Below are 18,452 nucleotides of genomic sequence, written 5' to 3' on the forward strand. Positions count from 1 at the left end.
AGGGTACAGCCCCCGGGGTTGGGTTTTTCTTTTTGATAGAGGTGTTGGCAGCTTCAGTGATGAGACCAGCGACCGTCATCTGATGCTGATCCGGGCTGAGTCCAATGATGTTCAACGATTGGGCTGCTGTGGTCAGTGTGGCTTGGAAGAGTGGCCAATCCGCCTTCTCTATGGCATATCTTGGCTGTGCCTGCCTCACTGCTTGGTGTCGACTAAGGGAGCGCTGGAGCTCAAACGTGATGGCCCTGTGGTCCGACGTGGTCCAGCTTTCTTGGACGGTCCACGATGTTAGGTGGCCAGCGAGGGATCTGGTAGCCAGAGAGACATCGATTGTGGCCTCCCCCATCGAACTAGAGAACGTTGCCAGATTGTTTGGCCGGTTGAGGACTGTGTACGGACTATTTGCTAAGTAGTCTTCAAGTTGTTGCCCGTTCTGTACTCCACGTCTATCCATGGTCTCGCTGAACCACGCTGGGGACCTGCAATTCACATCCGCTCCCACGACAATTTTACTGTTTGGGAAGTCTGTCTGGAGGCTCCTCAGATATCTGGTTACTGGTAGTATATCTTCACCTGGGTGACAGTATAGCGATACCGCATAAAATTCACCCAGGGGCGTGATAATATGGGCACATGCAGCCCAGGATGTGCAGTAGTTGGTTAGTTTTGTTGCCGTTATATTTGGATTCCGAATCAATATGCAGGCCCAGGGTGTTTCTCTGTTATCCTGCACTATCTTATAGGCCAGGGGGTAACCCCTGACCTCCTTGCGATATGCATATGGCTCCTGGAGGAGGAATATGTCGAGATTTGCCTCGTTCGCCTTCTTTGTGAGCTGCGCCGCTACTATTTTGGACCGTTGTGCGTTCAGTTGTATGAATTTAACCCTGTTGATGTTATAGGATTTAGGGCGTGTGGCCATAATCTAGTCTCATTTGGAAAGTGCTCTTTGCTTTACAGTACACTGGACATTCGTTATCCCTAACTGAGTGCTCTGCTGGTAGTTTATGGAATTTGCAATTTACACAGGTCGGCGGCTTGTCTTTATTCGGACACGTGTTGAAGTCGTGGCCACGTTCTGCACAGTGGCCACAAGTGGGTTGGGTTTGGGCACAGGTATGAGTGGTATGCCCAAACCGGCAACATCTGAAACACTTAGGGACAGCAACGTGTTCCCTAAAGCGGTGACTGCCCCAGTTTATAAACACTCTGTCGGTCTGGCTAAGCGTGACCCAGGCCGCTGGTGACAACTCGACGACCCAGTGGCAAGCATTTCCTGTTCTGGCTTTCGTCTTGAACTTGGGAATAATCAAGTTGGCGGGTTCTTCTTCCGGATGTGCGTGCTGGAGGTTTCTGTAATACAGTTCCTCCTGGAGAGCAGTTGGTGTCAGATCATTGTCGAGGTTATATATTCTGATGCTAGGTCCTTTGCGTCTAGGGTGTAGGGCTTCAAGTCCGAGTGTTTGAATCTTCTCATTTTGTAGGATTTTTGTTGCGTCCTCTTTTGTTTGAGTCTCGATGATAATCCCTACGTTTCGGGTCTTCCTTACCGATTTTATTTTGGTATCTCTGAAGTCGTCTGCCAACTTTGTGACCACTAGATTTTTGACCTGTTCGCTGCTACTGTTTTCGTCTGTGGAGGTCGGGCGCAGTATTACCAAATGTGGTGTTGGCAGGAGGGTCCTGCGTTTCATCGCTGTAGTCGCAGTTGCAGTTGGGTCAGCAGTCGGTCGGGTCCTCAGCGCTTGCGCATACGAGGGAGCGCGCTGTGGCATTTGGTCTGCTCCCACGGATTGGAAGGCCTCCAGTTTCGCTTTAGCTGTTTCGCACTCTAGGTTGGTTTGTAGTAGGACTGTCTCCAGCTTTGTCCAGATGGACACTATTTTTCCTCGAAGTCCAGTAGTTATTCTGTTGCTGGTATCTTTCAGAAGGTTCTCTAACGTTGTTCTGAGGGCGAGGGTCTTTTCCAGTACCGTCCCCTCTGGGAGAGTCGGATCTAGCGACTCGCTATTTTCGTCCTCCTTTACATTGTTGGTATTTTCTGCTTGAGAGCAGAGGATACCAGTGATACATTGTTCCACATGCACCAGTGGTCCAAGTTCCTGGCAACGAACCTTCCCCCACACCATACAATCGCCGCCACTGGCCTGCACTTTTGATACCATGCATGAAGGATGAAGAGCCTCATGTTGTTGACGCCAAATCCGTACACGACTATCCACGGTGTGGAGTAAATAACGTGACTCATCTGACCAGCACTCCTTACAGTCTTCTAACATCCAATTTGCATGCTCTTTGCACAAGGCGAGTCTTTTACACCGACGAACCTTGGTTAGGAGAGGATGCCGTAGGGGGCCGTCTGCTGGTACAGCCCATACACAGCTCCCACAATCTGTCCTTTATCAAAGTCCTATAAATCCTTCCTTTTACCCATCACCCTCGGAATTTTACTTCCTACTGAATCACTGACACCTTATCTATGCAACGTAGGTCGACTAATTGCGCTCTCTCGTACCTCACGTGGTCAACGGGTCGCATTCAGTTTTCATAGGGGTGGTCATAATTCAGTGATCACTCAGTGTATGAGGTTATTCTAGGCCCTAATATGCGTTTTTTTTATTGAGTAGATAAAATTAAGAAGTATCTCACATTCAAGAAGTGGCAGGTGCCACTTCTCTGTTTATGCATGTATTAATAAATAAAATAACACAGAAAATGCATTAAGATGGATAGAAAAATCTAAGATATAGAAACTATTTACTGCATTTGACTAGAAAAGTGTACACTGACGTTATAAACAAACAAAAAAAATAAATAAATAAATAACACTAATGCAATCGAAACCGTTCCAAAAATACAGACAAAATTTGATATATACAATGTGTATATTGTATATCTCATAAATTAAACTTATATTTTAACTCTAACACAGTATTGACTACAATGCACATTATGAACAAAGATATATCATTGAGCAATGATGACTTGAATTCGAGACTTTGGCTTTCTACCCCCTGCTACTTTATTATTCATTATATTCTGCTCCTTTCAATGCGTCAGTAATCTCTGAAAAGTCCAAAGACAATCACATTTTTCTTACATTTGAGCACATATATTCAGCCTATATTTACAAATCCGTGTATGGATGAAAGTCCAACAAAATATTTCTAGCATCACAAACTGCTAGGCTACGCAACTGGCATTGAAAAATTGGCAACTCATATTACAGCGTATCGACTTTAATTCTGTCCACTTCAAGCTCCTATATTTTCAAACTCTGCTTTGTGTTTTATATGACAAGAATGCTGTTGTCAAGGATTACGATTCCAAATTCTAATAATAATAAAAAACACAATTAGTAAAAACTGGAAATGATCTCGGTCACATTTTAGTATAATATATATAAAACGAATTTATATTAATTAATCTATACTTTTCAAAGGCAGAACATCAAGCAATATCACCTAAAAAGACAATAAAATCTGTCTCATCAAGACTCAAGTGACTTTTGATCCAATTAGTGTAACCTTAAGATGTCAAGAGAGAGATATGAAGAGCTATATTATTTACCAATTATTTTCTGAAAGAACAGGAAGAAAAACTGAGAATAAAGATGGAAATTAAACTCTACGGTCAATCACGTCCGTAATATTTGATGCGCAAGGCCACATGCGGCCCTCAAATGTTGAAATTTTAATAATTTCTGCATATCCATCAAAAGATGTAAACAAGCATTTCTTTATGCGTCTCAATTTTGCAACCTCCTCTGGTACTACTCATTGCAATGAGCGTTATATTCATCCGATAAGATATAAACTATATTGCCAAAAGTATCCAGACATATTGAGATTTGTAAAAAATGGACCATACTGGCCATCCATGTCAGGAACAGATAGCAAAGCAACTGCCTCCGATAAGTATGATGCCGCATTAGCAATCAATCTATTTGTATCATTTCAGCAAAACTGCAACATCCTAGATGAATGGGGGATGATGTAATCAATAAATGGAAATGTCTTGTTACAGCTACCGAGAAACAATCGGATAGATCACAGAAACTGAACACAAAGATTGGATGTTGGCTGTTTTAGGGTTTTAGGTGCACCAGCAACTTAGGACCTATTGGGCCGTATATGTCTGTAAATTGCATGTGTTCTGTGGTCGATTTGCTGTTTTCGGGAAGAAAAACCCAGTTTCCCAATAATAAAACCATACTACCCTTGGCTGAGATCTACTAACTCAACCACGTTGTGAAAAAGACCCATAAAAATTCCTCACGTCACTGACAGGATTCGAACTCAGGCCTTTTCCACACAGTGTGGAGAGGACAGTGATTATACAAACTGTGCTACCCAAGAGGGCTGACAGAAAGGGACTGAAAGAGCACTCAGAAGAGTGGTAAGCAGAACCCGCCAGAATTCATCGGATACTGTTAACCAGAAGTTGAGGAAGGCAATAGGAACTGACATGAGTAAGATCAATACATAGGGAGCTGCACTGTATCGGATTTTACTGAAGGGCTGCAGCACACAAACCAAACATCATAATAAGCAATGCAAAGCGTCGACTTGCCTGGTGCACAACTATCGTAGTTATTTTTATTTTATTTTTTTTTATTTTATTAATAAAAAGATACACAACAGGTAACTATTAACAGTGTATCTGAGATCAGATCAATAAACATAATAACAATAATGTGAAATCCTACAGGACGATAAACATTGATACAAATTCAAACAACAAAGCATATGTACAAAAGAGGATTGTATTAAGTTAAGTTACCGGTAAAACAAGTAATAATTAATCCGTTAGAGAATAGAAAAATAATATAACAAATAATAAGCTACAATAATTAGATGTGAGCTAGTCACTTTGCAGTTTAAGTGAAGAGGCAAACTTGTGGATGGAGTTCATCAGTGATTGGGAGTTGTCAAAGAAGTCAATGCGAGAGTCATTTGCTGATTTGCTGATTCTGTTCAGTGGACTGAACTTCATTAAGTCCGTGTTGGCAGAGTCAAGGCGAAACGGTGTAAGGTTCCTGACTTGTCTACAGGGAGCATTGAAGTTTATTTTACTCAGGATATCAGATGCTTCATAAATTCCAGTGATTACTTTGGCTAGGAGGGCGATGTCAGCAGTAACTCTTCTAGTGCACAGAGGCCTTAGATGAAAGTAATCACACAGCGATTCATAATACACTGAGTGATAGAATAGAGGATTGCGGTACGTAAGGTAACGGATAAAGTTTTTTTGGACTGCTTCAATTTTGTTAGTTAAAGTCTTTGTGTGAGGATTCCAGATGGGTGAACTGAATTCAAGGATTGGCAGTACAATAGTTTTATAAAGGATAACCGCATATCTGTAGTTTTTGAACTTGTATGTGTTCCGTTTGATGAATCCCAGTGTTTTGAATGCTTTGCTGGTGATTTTAAGGACATGGGCATCGAATTTAGCACTGCTGGAAAAGAGAATCCCTAAGTCGTTAACTTGGTCACACCTTTCGATGATCACAGAGTTAATACTATACTCCGTATTCATTAGTTGTGGAGATCTGCAAGATGAGAAAGAGATAACTTTGCACTTCGAGGGGTTAGCAGACAAGCCATTCAGAGATAGCCACAGAGAGAATTTATTGAGAGCACATTGAAGTTGTTGAGAATCGGTAGTCTCCTTCACTGCTGAGTAGATCTTAAGATCATCTGCATAGAGAGCAACTTGAACATTGGAGGTGTAGATGAAAGAAGGAAGATCATTTACGAAAACAATGAAGAGAAGAGGACCTAAGGGAGAGCCTTGTGGTACTCCGCTTAGTGGTATAAAACAGTCTGAGTTCACTTGATCGATGATAACGCTCAAGGAACGATGCGTAATATAGCTGCGTAGCCATGAGAGCAAAGGGTCACGGATGCCATACAGCTTAAGTTTTTCCAGAAGTTGTTCGTGCGGGACTTTATCAAATGCCTTAGATATGTCTGTGTAGACTGCATCAACTTGTAGGTGGTTATCAAGAGCTTCAGAGGTGTATTGCCAGAAAGGAAGTAAATTTGTGACTACTGACTTGCCACTGCAGAAACCATGTTGATTCTGATCGATAAAAGGCTTGAAGAATTCGAAGAGATGTTTGTGCACTGCTGTGTCGAAGAGTTTAGCCAGGCTGTTTTGCAAGGTTATGGGTCTGTAATCGCATACGTCATTTTTATCACCTTTTTTGAAAATAGGAACTATATTGACCTGCTTAAAGTGATTAGGATACTTCCCCAGCCTGAGAGACAGGTTGAAGATCCGCAGTATGAGGGGTTTCAATGTAGTGACAGTCCTTTTCCAAAATAGGCCTGGAATGTCATCTGGGCCTCTAGTATAGTCATTTTTCATGCTTTTTAATGCCGAGTTTAAATCTTCATCAGTGATAAAGAGATTAATGAGGATATCATCTTTAACAGGTGTGAAGTCAGGAAATGAGGCAGGTCTCAATGTATCATTTGTTTGAATTCTAGAAAAGTGTTTGGCAAACTCTTGAGCAATACTGAATTCGTCAGATAAGAGAATTCCATCTGCGTTTCGGAGTTGTAACTTTCTACTGGTTATGTTCTTATGCTTCATGAAATTCCAGAATGGTTTGATATCTCTGTGAGTAAGCAGACTATCCTGAACTGACTCTGTATACATGTTGTAGGAGTTTAATATGAGAGTTTTCACTTCTTTGCGGAGTTGGCTGAATATTTCATAGTATTGACTGTCACCTGTTTGCTTATATTTGTTTCTGTAGAATTCTTTGGATTTAATTTTACGTATTAGTTCACTATTATACCAGTGCGGGTAGGTAGAGCGTGCGGTAAGATGGGATTGAGGAACAATGTCAGATATAACTGAATGGACACAGTTAATCAGGTTGTTGGTGAGCACATCGATGTCATCCATAGCGTCAGCGAGCTGCTTGTCTACGTTTCTTAGAGCTAGGTTGAGCAGAGGCCAGTCAGCCTTTCTGAAATTGAATCGAGGAGTACGGGAGCTGCATTTGAAGTTATGAGAAGTCACTGTGATGTCAAAAGTAATTGGTGAATGATCCGAGTGAAATATGGGGTTGTCGGTGTGAACATCTATATGAGTAGAGGAAAATATTAGGTCGAGGTAGGCATTTTCTCTGGTTGGAAAGTTGCAAATTTGTTCCAGACCATAGCTGTGAAGCATATTAAAGAGAGCCCTAGTCTGCAGTGATGGAGAAGAAGATTCTAAATTGGCCATTTGACAGTTAAAGTCACCCAAAACCATTGCTATGTCGGCAGATTGAATTAGTGGGAAGATTGATTCCAGCGAGCTTTCTAAGTACTGGAGGTCTATATTAGTTAAGGGAGGTGGAAAATAAAGCAATACTATTAAAACCTTTAACTTGCCAAGATGAAGAAGGCAGTATACTGATTCAATATTTGTGAAATTTGATGCAGTTTCACAGAGTATATGGTTAGAATGTATAATAGCTACTCCGCCTCCACGAGATCCTCTGTCCTTTCTATGGATTGTATATTGTCCATCTATAATCTCCTGATCATCAATATTTATGGAGAGCCAGGTTTCAGTGAGCAGGTAAATGTCGTAAATATGTGAGCCTTGGATTGCTCTGAAGTGGTTTAGGTTGCTAATTATACTCCTGCAATTCTGAAGGTAAACACTGAACAGTTGGGATCTGGGGATTCTATGACGAGGGGAGAACGTAGTATGTGTAAATAGCAGGGTATCTGATTGCTATGCCGGTGGAGAGGAGATTTTGGACTCCCTTGATGGTCTGTCCGTGAAGCGTTTTACTAGAGCCCCTGATAAAAGGGATCTTAGATTCAACACTTTTTCTGTTTGTGATGGAAGGCATGTTATTATAAAAGATGAGTAGGCGGGACATCGTGTCTTCAGAGAACGGACATCTACTCCGAAACCATATTCTTCTTTAATTAGGTTGATAAGATCTTCAGATTTAGTGGAGGGTCCAAGTCTAGAAAGAAAAATTCGGTCTTTTGTGGGAATAATTGTGATATTATACTTGTGTTTGAGTAACTGAGATTTTTCTGCAGTAGTTACATTCTGTGTTTGATGAGTTATGGCTGGAAGCTTGGAGAAAGTACCTTGAGATATAGATGCTTTAATATTTTCTGACGGTTTGTTCTGTTTTGATCTTTGGTGCGATATTTGAGACTGGCAATTAGAAACAGGTTTACTCACTGTGGCGGCAGATCTACAGACAGGTTTGCAGACCTCATTAGATGTGGCAGCAGTTATTTTTGCATATGTTGCCTTAACTGATGTTGAAGAGGATTCCGCTTGGTGACTCTGAGCTTGTGAAATAGAAGTACAGACAGAACTGTTCCGCAGAGGAGAGTAGGTGGGAGGAGTGGTTCTATTTACATCAGAAGAATCATCTAACAGAGTCTGTTTGGCAATAAATTGCTCAGTTGAATGACTTGAATCATGAATGTTAGCAGGCTTGGGCAAGTTAATATTTTCAGCAGTAGAACTATTGAGGCCGGTGGAAGGTGAAGATCTGGTCTCAGTACTGAGGGCATCGTCAGTTAATGAAGAATTCGTATTCACTTTGAGCCCATTGGTGTCGAGAGTAGGTTCAGAATTCTTCCTAGCTTCCCTTAAGTGGCAAGACATAACTGATGTGAGATTTTTAATTTGGGCGTTAATGTCAGAAATTTCAGCCTGTTGATTAGCTAATATTGTTTTTATACCACAAATCTCCGTGTATAGCTCGCTGTTTCCTTCATTGAGTGTATTAGAATCCAGGAGAATTTCAGAGTTTGCAGTATGAGGTGCACTGATTAGATGAGTTTGAATGAGGATTTTCTGCATAGTGTTAAAGAGTAGTTCCTGGAATTCAGTTGATTGCAGAATACCAAAGGTTGGATTCAGAGTTTCCGTAGGGAAGGAGTTAGCGCTGAGATCTTCTGACAGCACAGATGTTTGAGTTGATGCATCTGAGATTTGATGCGACAACAAAGAAGGATTAGAGGCTTCATCCATGTACGATTCAGAGTCGGTATTTCTAGTTATTGGCATGATATTTGTCTCAAATGTACTAGAGTACGGCATTTCAACTTTGTTAGCCGAAGAGGAGGAAAGTGACTCAGGTTCCGTGCTGTTTGGCGTTGCAACAGTTATAGGGCTTTTCTGAGAATTTCTGAGTCGACATCTATCACAACAGAATGATTTCCGCCGACTTTTATTTAATTTTTTCAGGTCAGAATGTGTACAGTCATTGCATATTAATTGTTTGCACTCAATACATTGGACAATGGGGTCAGAGCTGGTCCCACAGATGGTGCAGACGTTAGAATTTTGACAGGAGGTAGTATTTGTCATATTGAATTCAGTTACTGTAGTTTTACTAGATAATTTAATATCACCACAATTGTGGTTTAGCAAGCAATAGGCACTGTGACCAGCCGGTCGCCTTAGTTGCCCTGCAGTGAAATCCACAGGGAGCAGGGGACTAAGTAGGGAGGGAAGAACAGAGCGGCTAGGCAAAACTCTAATGCCTGGTCAAGGTCAAGTGTCTGTTGGACACATGTATAAGTTGAACTACAAGATAATGGCTGAAAGCGCTTGTATGGAGTAGCGGAATGAACATGCAGAAATTCATTTAATACTTATCTGTTGTCCGTTCAAATAATACAGTACTTGCACCTGGCAGTCCAAGGGCCTATCCTTATGTGGTGGCACTAATAGGAACTTAATACTTTAAATAAAAAACACACAAAACAAGAAAAGTTTACGGAGCATATCATACAGACAGCCGGACACAATCATCCCCCTAGCATCGATACATGCTCTTCGTGCTGCGACTACTCTTGGATCACTGCAAAGCTGCGTTATGGAATTAAGAATGGTTTTCCTATCCGATATTCGTGTTTGAGTCTGACGGATTCCCGGACAACATGATATACAAGACTGTGTTTTCCCAACTTTCAAATTTAGCGGAAGTACTGACACCATCTGGGGTTGGACATTGTTTGCCGTTGCTGAAACAAAGAATTTCATGCGGTATATTGGTATTTTAAACAATTCCGTTTTTCTTAGATTTTGTCAGCAACAGTAAGGGGTGGGCCCTTATTGCTGCTGACAGTCTAATAAAAGCGGCTGTGCAGGAGACATTGCATGACAATGCATGGTCCGAAGACATAGGCGTGGAAAAGCTTCACTAGCCAACCCAGAGCCCAGACTTTAGAAACCTTCCGTATTAAAAGTCAGCTGCAAGCCAGATCAACAATCCCGCAATCAATAGCTGGATTGACTGCTGTATTGAAAGAGAGGTGGACCGAAATACCATCTACAAATTTCGGAGTCGACCGATGAGGATGCAGTGTGAAAGGCCAAAGGTTTCCACCTTTCAGTGACACCTACCAAGATGTCAAATACCGTATCGGTTACTTTTGGCAATATAGTGCACATTCATCATTACACGGATGTAATCAAATATCATATCTCTGCAAAACTACACTAGTGTTCAAAGAAAGTGCATCACCAAGGAATTTCACATTTCTAATCCTTTTTCACGATGGTATGTTACATTAATGACTAGCGTCACAAACAGAAATATAAACAAAACATATTTATTAATGGTTAAGGCAAAGCTAAGTAATATTTGGCAGGTGCTCTCAAAATATTCCAAAATAACCATTTGCAAACCATTATACAACAGTTTTGGTAAACACGACAATTATGGCTGAAATGTTATCAGAAGCCTTCAATTTGCTTCAGTGTATCATTTTAAATGGAAAACAAAATGAAAAGGTCACCAGGTGCACACCAAAATTTATACAGTTGAACCGCCTCTGGCCCTGATCACAGCAGCATACCGTCGAGGCATTGACAAGATCAATTTCTGAAGATAATCAACTGAGAGTTCGTGGTTCCAAAAACGAATTATGGCTTCCTGAAGTTCACGAAGGGTCTTTGCTTTCTTTCTGGCAACTGCACGTTCCACACGATGCCAACAGTTCTCTGTAGGATTCAGGTCCGGGCTGTTTCCTGGCCAGCTAAGAGTTGTAATGGACCGTTCTTCCAACCATTTTTTCACCTGTAACAAATGTAAACACATTACTGGCGAACTTCTAATGCAGAAATGAAGCTAAAGTAACTACAGAAGTGCCTATTTACACTTTTCGCCCGATGACAAGGAGCAGATTCGTCCTGAAAGGTGCAGTTACTTGGCAGGTTGAAATGGTCTCTAATGGTTGGCAGCAATTTCCTTTATCCATTGGCATTTACGGAATCTTTTATAAACTACAGGTGACCTACTCTGCGATACGAAATGCACCCCCCATATCATTTGGCTGGTAGGGAATTTCACTGTAGACACCATACAGTCTGGATAGTATTCTTCACCACGTCTACGGTGAATCGTTTGTCTCCCACCAGAGCCATGCAGGTTGAATTTCTTCTCATCCGAGAAAATAACTGACTTCCACTGCTCGGGTGTCCATGCTCCTTATACCAAATTAATCGGGCCCTTTTCATTTTTTGTGTGAGAAGGGGCTTCTTCTTATGACGACGGGCTACAAGTCCAATTTTGGAGAAACGTCTTTTGTCTCTTACTGCACCTGCTACCACTCCTGTATGTTCTTCCATTCTCTTTTCAGCTCAGACGAAGAAGCTTTACGGTTTTTAAGGCATACGCGCTTCAAAACGCGGTCCTATTTTGGCGTAGAGACTCATTTACCTCCAGTTTCTTTTTTTTTTTTTCCTATCAGCAGAACCAGTATTCTTGAGTTTGGAAAGAAATCTGCTCACTGTCGACTGATTACAAGACACTCTATAAGCAATATGACGGGAAGAACACCCTTCCTCATGTAAAGCAACAATAGCACTCTTTCTTCGTGGCGTCAACTGCACATAACTCGTCATCCTGATACAAGCAAGGAATGACTGCAACTCTTGCAGAGCGTGCTTATATAACTGAAAGTAACAGCTGATGCAACATTACGTCATCACCTATGCGTGTCAATCTTATCTGATGCAATCTGTAAAAAATATTGCCATACGTTATTCGGACGACAATTACAATTTTAAGAGGTGATGCACTTACTTTGAACACCAATGTACATCAGCATAAAAAAATGTTTTTCAACTTACATAATTTTACAGAGATTCGATTCAGTTTGCCTAACTTACCGTACAAACTAAAATACTTCGTACTTCATGCGTTTGACTAACTTTTAATGACCAATATATAAATATACAGTATATACACTGCTCTAAAAAATTAACAGAACACGTAGAAAACGTTGTGTAACTCGGGCAGCTTGCAATGAAGCAGGACAAGATTCGGTATGGTGGTGTACCATAAAATAACAATGGCATGAGAAGACAGCGAGAAACTTCGGACAGGAAAAAGGAATATTTATGAGGGACGTATACGAATTACCAAAAAGTTCACATTACAGAAGTCGATACAAGGTGCTCGAAAATATGGTCACATGACACCAGTACGGCTTATGAGCCCCTCCAATGGCTAAGCAGGACTGACAGCGGTGAACCATGTTCGATATAAGGGTGTCTATAAGATTCTGTGGCAAAAAATCTCATTCATCCACCAGCGCAGACCTCAGCTCACCAAATGACCGAGGAGTTGGCTGAGGCATACAATACGACGCCCAAGGGCGTTCCACACATATTCGTTCGGGTTTAAGTCGAGTGATCGTGTTTGCCGCGGCAGTTGTTGGATATCTTCATTTTCAAGATATTCCTTCACCACTTTCACTCTATGGACAGTGGCGTTGGCGTGTATGAAAAGAAAATTTGGGCCAACCGCACCCCTAAAAAGTCACACATAGGGTTCGAGGATCTGTTCTCGATATCTTTATGTAGTTACGGTATCACTATCAAAAACATGAAAAAGGGTGCGCCGTTGATCATTATTCCACCCCACGCGAGAACATCGCCTCCACCCTTTCTCTGATGTTGGAGGGATGGTACTGCATTCCTTGTTGTCTCCACATGAAATAACTCTAGAATCAGTTTGTAAGCTAAAACAGGATTCGTCAGAAAACAGAACTACACCAAGTTACACCACGTTTTCGACGTGTTCTGTTAATTTTGTGGAGCAGTGTATAATGGCCAATTAATAATGAATAATAAATGTCCAATAAATAAATATACTTCAAATTACTTGAAAGACTACTCAAACTGAGGTGTAATCAAGTTTTATAATATTAAAATTTCACACACTGAAGTAAAATTCAACTGTATTACAATTTTCCTTCCTACAGTACAAAACAGGGAGAAACTTAAAATAAGACAACCAAGGTAAAACAACTGTAAAATACCCCACAAAATACATATAAACAGGAATGCATAAGTAAGATTTAGGTATAATAATTTTATAAAAAAGAAAACAAGAAACTTTAGCTCAGCCTACTGAGAATGTTGACCGGAAAGGTTTTTAACTGTTTGCTGAAACTAATGTTCGAGATAAAAATGGTGAAACATAGCCAGAGTTCTCATCGTACACTTCAAAAACTGTGAGGAGTAGTGTTGTTCTTTTATAATTACTAGAGAACGCAAGGCTTTTCTAAGCGATGAACCAAGACAGTTAAAGTTAATCAGGCAAGTAGTGCATTAGAGTCAACTTTACTAACAATTAACTTGTTGAAAAATTTGCAATTGCAGTTTATCTGAAATATCATTAAAATCTTGGCACCAGTCCCCTAGGATTTTGACTTTTTTAGCACCAAACACTTAACAAAGTTCTGGATGCTTTCCAGGTCATTAATTCTTCCCATATTGGATTATATGAGTTCAATATGAAAAGAAGACAGATTTTAAAGACAGTTAGACGAACAATAAAAAAAAAATTAGATGAGCCATGTGCGATCCATGCCGAGTAATCTATTTTTGGAAAAATTTCTGGGCTTTCTAAGGGTTCCGATGAATCCACTCCGCTAACACTGTCCTGTCCTTATATTCAACTAATTATTAGAGATTATATTACATACAGAATCATAAATGGTATCCAGTGTCACGGGTCTCTTGAATGGTACAAACCTTAAAGAAACATCTCAGTTCTCTTAACTATGTCATCCATGAGAAAAACCTCATTTACGTGGGCATCGAAGATGCTCCTCGCGGATAGCGAATTGATATAATCACGGGATTCGAACTCCGGTGGGAAAAAACCGGCTTCGAATCCTGTCTATGATGCGAGGGATTTTTATGGGCTTTTTTTTTTTAACAAGGCGACTGAGTTCGTCGCTATCAGTCAGGATTGCATGGTTTTTTCTCTCGGAAACTCGGGTTTTTCTTCCAGCAAACAGGCAAATCGACCACAGGTTACACGCCATTTACATAATATGCTGACGCCTCGTGGCCTTAGTTGGTTTAGATATTAACACACATCGAACATGCTTAAATTGCCATATCAAAACCGTTACCTGATTTGCCCTATACAGAAGGAAAAATGAATTCGGAAACTTTCTCCTATAATGCTGGATGTGAGGGAATATACCAGAGGGCGATTTGCATGGAGCCATCCTCGCACAACACCTTCATGTGGTAAAGACAAACACTGATGTTACTGTGCCAGCTATTAGGTTCGAACTTAGTCAAGATGATGCTGTCAACCTGTGTCTTAGTGGCAACAGTAGGAGCTATTTTCCTTCATTCAATGTTTTTCCCTAGACCAATCGCCAGCAGGTCTTCTTGTACCAGTCCCTCCTCCAAGAGCTGGGCAGCCACATAATTAACTAAGCTATCTCTGATTAGCCAACGCCTTCCGTTGATGCTCCAACAAAAAGTCTGGTGATGCCCATCAAGCATTCTTAACACACTGGCAACTCTGACCCAGCTTTTCAAATTCCGTAAAAGGAAGAGTGTTTCCTCTGTTTCTGTATCCACCAATACTCCATAGAAGTAAGAGTAAACAAACTTTTGTTGTTGACTCTACATCTTCATCCTGGAGGTCAAGGATACGTTTGAATCCAAAATTCGACATCTCCTTCTGTGAAAGCAAAACACCAGGTAGTAATTTAGCAACCTTTAAGTTTTCACGTTCAGTTTTAAATTTTAGGTCGCGGCAACTAAGGCCACGATGCGTCAATGTACGGTTCCTGTTCATCCTATGGTTTGTCTGTTTTGCTGGATGAAAAATCATGCCATATTCGCCTGACTGACGCTGTGACTGTGTGAAAAAAGCCAATAAAAGTTCCGTCCTTCTAGTCGAGATTCGAATCTAGTTCCTTTCTACACGTTGTGAAAGGATAATAACGTTGCTGACTGCGAGGGCTACTAGATTATAAATGACTTAGTTCCGGTGTGCGCACGTTTATAGTCTCCCTGTTCCGAAACTTAAAAATCTTATTTTGCTGTCGTATTTGGATTTATCATGTTCATGTAAAAAATGAATGTTTTTGTTTCTGTATTCCATGGATAATTTTTTGTGTTCAGGGGTTACCGTCCTCGCACACTGCGTGGAAAAGGACTCATCTCGAATCTTGTCAATGACGCGAGGAATTTTTATGGGCTTTTTTTTTTTTTTTTTTTCAATCTGACTGAGTTAGTCAGTCTCAGGTGAGGGTTACACGGTTTGGTTTTTTTCTCCCATAAACTCTGGCAACAAACCAACCGAACAACCTAAGACCAACCCAATTACAGACGCCTCATAGCCTTAGTCACTTCAGCGCTTAACACACACCTAACGTAGCACATATACTGACTATCAGTTCTTCATTACATTTATTTTTTAGTATTCAAGATATCTTAAAAGCAGAGAATATGTAGCTATCTATTTATTAGTCAGTGACCCAATTTTGCCTTCTTTCTCTGGTTTCAGATCTCAGAATACAATGGCTAAACCCGTACAGTATGAAACTATTCTTTGTAAAACATTAACTTTGTTAATATGAAGCGATGTTGGTTGTTGTTGCTGTTTTAGAGTTTTAGGCGCATCAGCAACTTAGGGCATATTGCGCAGTATATAACATGTCTGTAAATTGCGTGTGTTCTCTGGTCGATTTGCTGGATGAAAAACAATGCTACCCTCGCCTGAGACCCACTAACTCATCCACATTGAAAAAGACTCATAAAAATTCCTCGCTTCCGTGACAGGATTCGAACTTGGGTCTTTTCCATCTGGTGTGGGGAGGAGGATGAATACACCAATTGTGCTACCCACGAGGGCATAAACCGATTGAACGTATATTAATGGATACTCTGATGAAAACTGAATTTGTTTATATTCTGAGAAGAAAGAAAAGAAGAAAAACATCTCATTGGGCCATTTTTTTTGGGATATTACTGCTAATATATTACTCATTATCCAGCAAGAATTGTGATAGAAATTACGATGTTAATATTAGAAATTAAATACCAAAAAAAATACATTAGAAATTAGAAAAAATAAACATTAGAAATTAAGATAGAACTTAATATTACTGATATCCAGCAAGAAATATGACGTCACTAACATTTGATAAAATTTTTGCAATATTTTTCATTCACATTACTAATATATCCCTGGTTATTGGGAAGTCTGCTCAATATGGAGACGTGAATGTGTTTTTTTTTATTAATTTTTTAAAGCTTTGCCATAAAATAAAGCAATTTCATGGTGCAAATAGCTATATTTAGATCAGGTTCTGTATTCGACAATCTTCACTGATGGATGAAAGCTGCTTTTCTTTCAGTTTTGATACTGGACGTGACCTACATTTCAACTTTATTTAAATTGATTTTCACAGAGAGAGTAAACTAAGGACAACTTAAAATACATGTTCTGGCAATTCAGAGTATCAAGCTTCCTATCCATTCCGAAAAATTACTGTACCCACACATTACAGCCTCATTTACATATATTCACTTTTTTTTTCTTTTCTTTTTAATAATAGACTGTAACAATCAAAAGCTTTTAAGAATAAGACAAAAGTCTTAACACAGGGCAGTAATAGTGAGGTTATAATAATCAGTTGCGCAATGTTGTACTAATACACTCACTGGCCAAAAAATTAGAAACCTTTATTCAATACCTATTAGAGCTAACTTCTGCCCAAATTACAACCAGTACACGTCGTGGCATGGATTCCATTAGGAATTTGAAAGAGTCTAGCTCCAGATTTGACTATTCTTCCATCCGGATATTTGCAGCTGGTGTATTATAGTCGGTAGAGAACTGCGAATCCGAACTGCCCTTTCCAATATATCTCAGACACTCGCAACTGAATTCAGATCTGACGAATTAGGCGACCAGGGTAGATGTTGGAAATTTTAGGAACATTCACAGGAACATTCAGATACAATTTTTGCACGGTGAACAGTCGCATCATCGTCTTGAAATAATCCATTGCAATCCGAGTAAAAATGAAGCACTGCTAAAAAATATTCACACGACCTTGTAATGGAACGAGCAGACCAGTCAGAACATATCCTATACAATGATACCACCTCCAGCCACTTGAATGGTGGACACGAAATAGGCTGGAGGCATGGCTTCATGAGGCTAATGCCACACCTCCTTTTGTGCAAAAAAAAAAAAAAAAAAAAAAAAAAGTGTAAATAGAGATTTGTAGACAGCTTGATCTTTTTTCACTGTTCTACAGTCCAATCTTCGCGTTGGCAGCACCACCCCAGTCGAATCTTTCGATTTTTCTTTTACAGAAAGCATATAACTAGGAAAATCGCATATTCTAACAACTGCCGCCATATAGTTCGGTTGAAAATGGGTCTTTCTTTGGCTGAACTGAATTTTTCAGCCATTTACTACACAATGAACCCTCTACTCACAGTTCACTTTAAATTCCTGCGGTCTCATTTTGGAGTACTGACTTTCTGACCAATTTCTTCTTTTTAGAGCTGCATTCTCCTTTCCTTCCACTCATTGTATACTTTTCAGATGGTTGCTTTCAAAACACCAGTGATTTCCTCGGATTTCGCAATTGTGACCCCTGCGAAAAGTGCTCCAACAATAACTTCATTCTGAAAATTAGAAAGATCAACTTCCCCAGGAATGGACAGACTATGAAGCCCCCCCCCAAAAAAAAAACACACAGTATTTATCTGTTATCAATGCCAACTTCCATTTGCATACAGTACGTTTAATTATCAGTTAACGCCAACTGCAAACAGTTTCTAATTTTTTGGCCAGTTAGTGTATTACTTATTTGTAATATGATGTTATCTTTGATAGTAAGAGGTTTCGCCTTAACCTCTACAAGGGGCGTTGAGCAGACTTCTGGGCAAACAACCACACTAGGCCCGCCTACCCAGTTTTCTGCAACTTATGAGTTCCCTATACGATGTTCGAGCCCGCGACAACTGATCCGCCTCCTGTAAAATGTAAGGATTTTGTGTTTGGACAATGGAAATTGTCCAGAAATTCTGGAGTGGCGTATAAGCTAGAGGAGGAGGACCTAAAAGTGGTTCAAGGCGAAAGACTTGGGTGTCATGATCCAACCTGATATGAAATTTTCCAT

The 18,452-nt window shown here is 40.3% G+C and overlaps 1 protein-coding gene across 4 annotated transcripts in view; it reads right to left on the bottom strand.

The window, feature by feature from the left end:
- Window positions 1–3,038: 3,038 nt before the first annotated feature.
- LOC150086086 (protein Hook homolog 3-like) overlaps window positions 3,039–18,452 on the bottom strand; it is a 211,839-nt gene continuing 196,425 nt past the window's right edge. For all 4 annotated transcript variants that reach the window (XR_016546954.1, XM_090373695.1, XM_090373697.1 and 1 more), the window contains one exon: window positions 3,039–3,333. Coding sequence is in view for 2 of the 4 variants with exons in the window: in XM_090373695.1 (XP_090229821.1) it covers window positions 3,312–3,333 (22 nt within the window). In the remaining 2 variants the exon portion in view is untranslated. The remainder of the gene's footprint in view (window positions 3,334–18,452) is intronic.

This window comes from Mastigoproctus giganteus, chromosome 5 (genome assembly GCF_048544385.1).
Source record: "Mastigoproctus giganteus isolate SK-2022 chromosome 5, ASM4854438v1, whole genome shotgun sequence".
In the NCBI taxonomy this organism is placed as follows: domain Eukaryota; kingdom Metazoa; phylum Arthropoda; class Arachnida; order Uropygi; family Thelyphonidae; genus Mastigoproctus; species Mastigoproctus giganteus.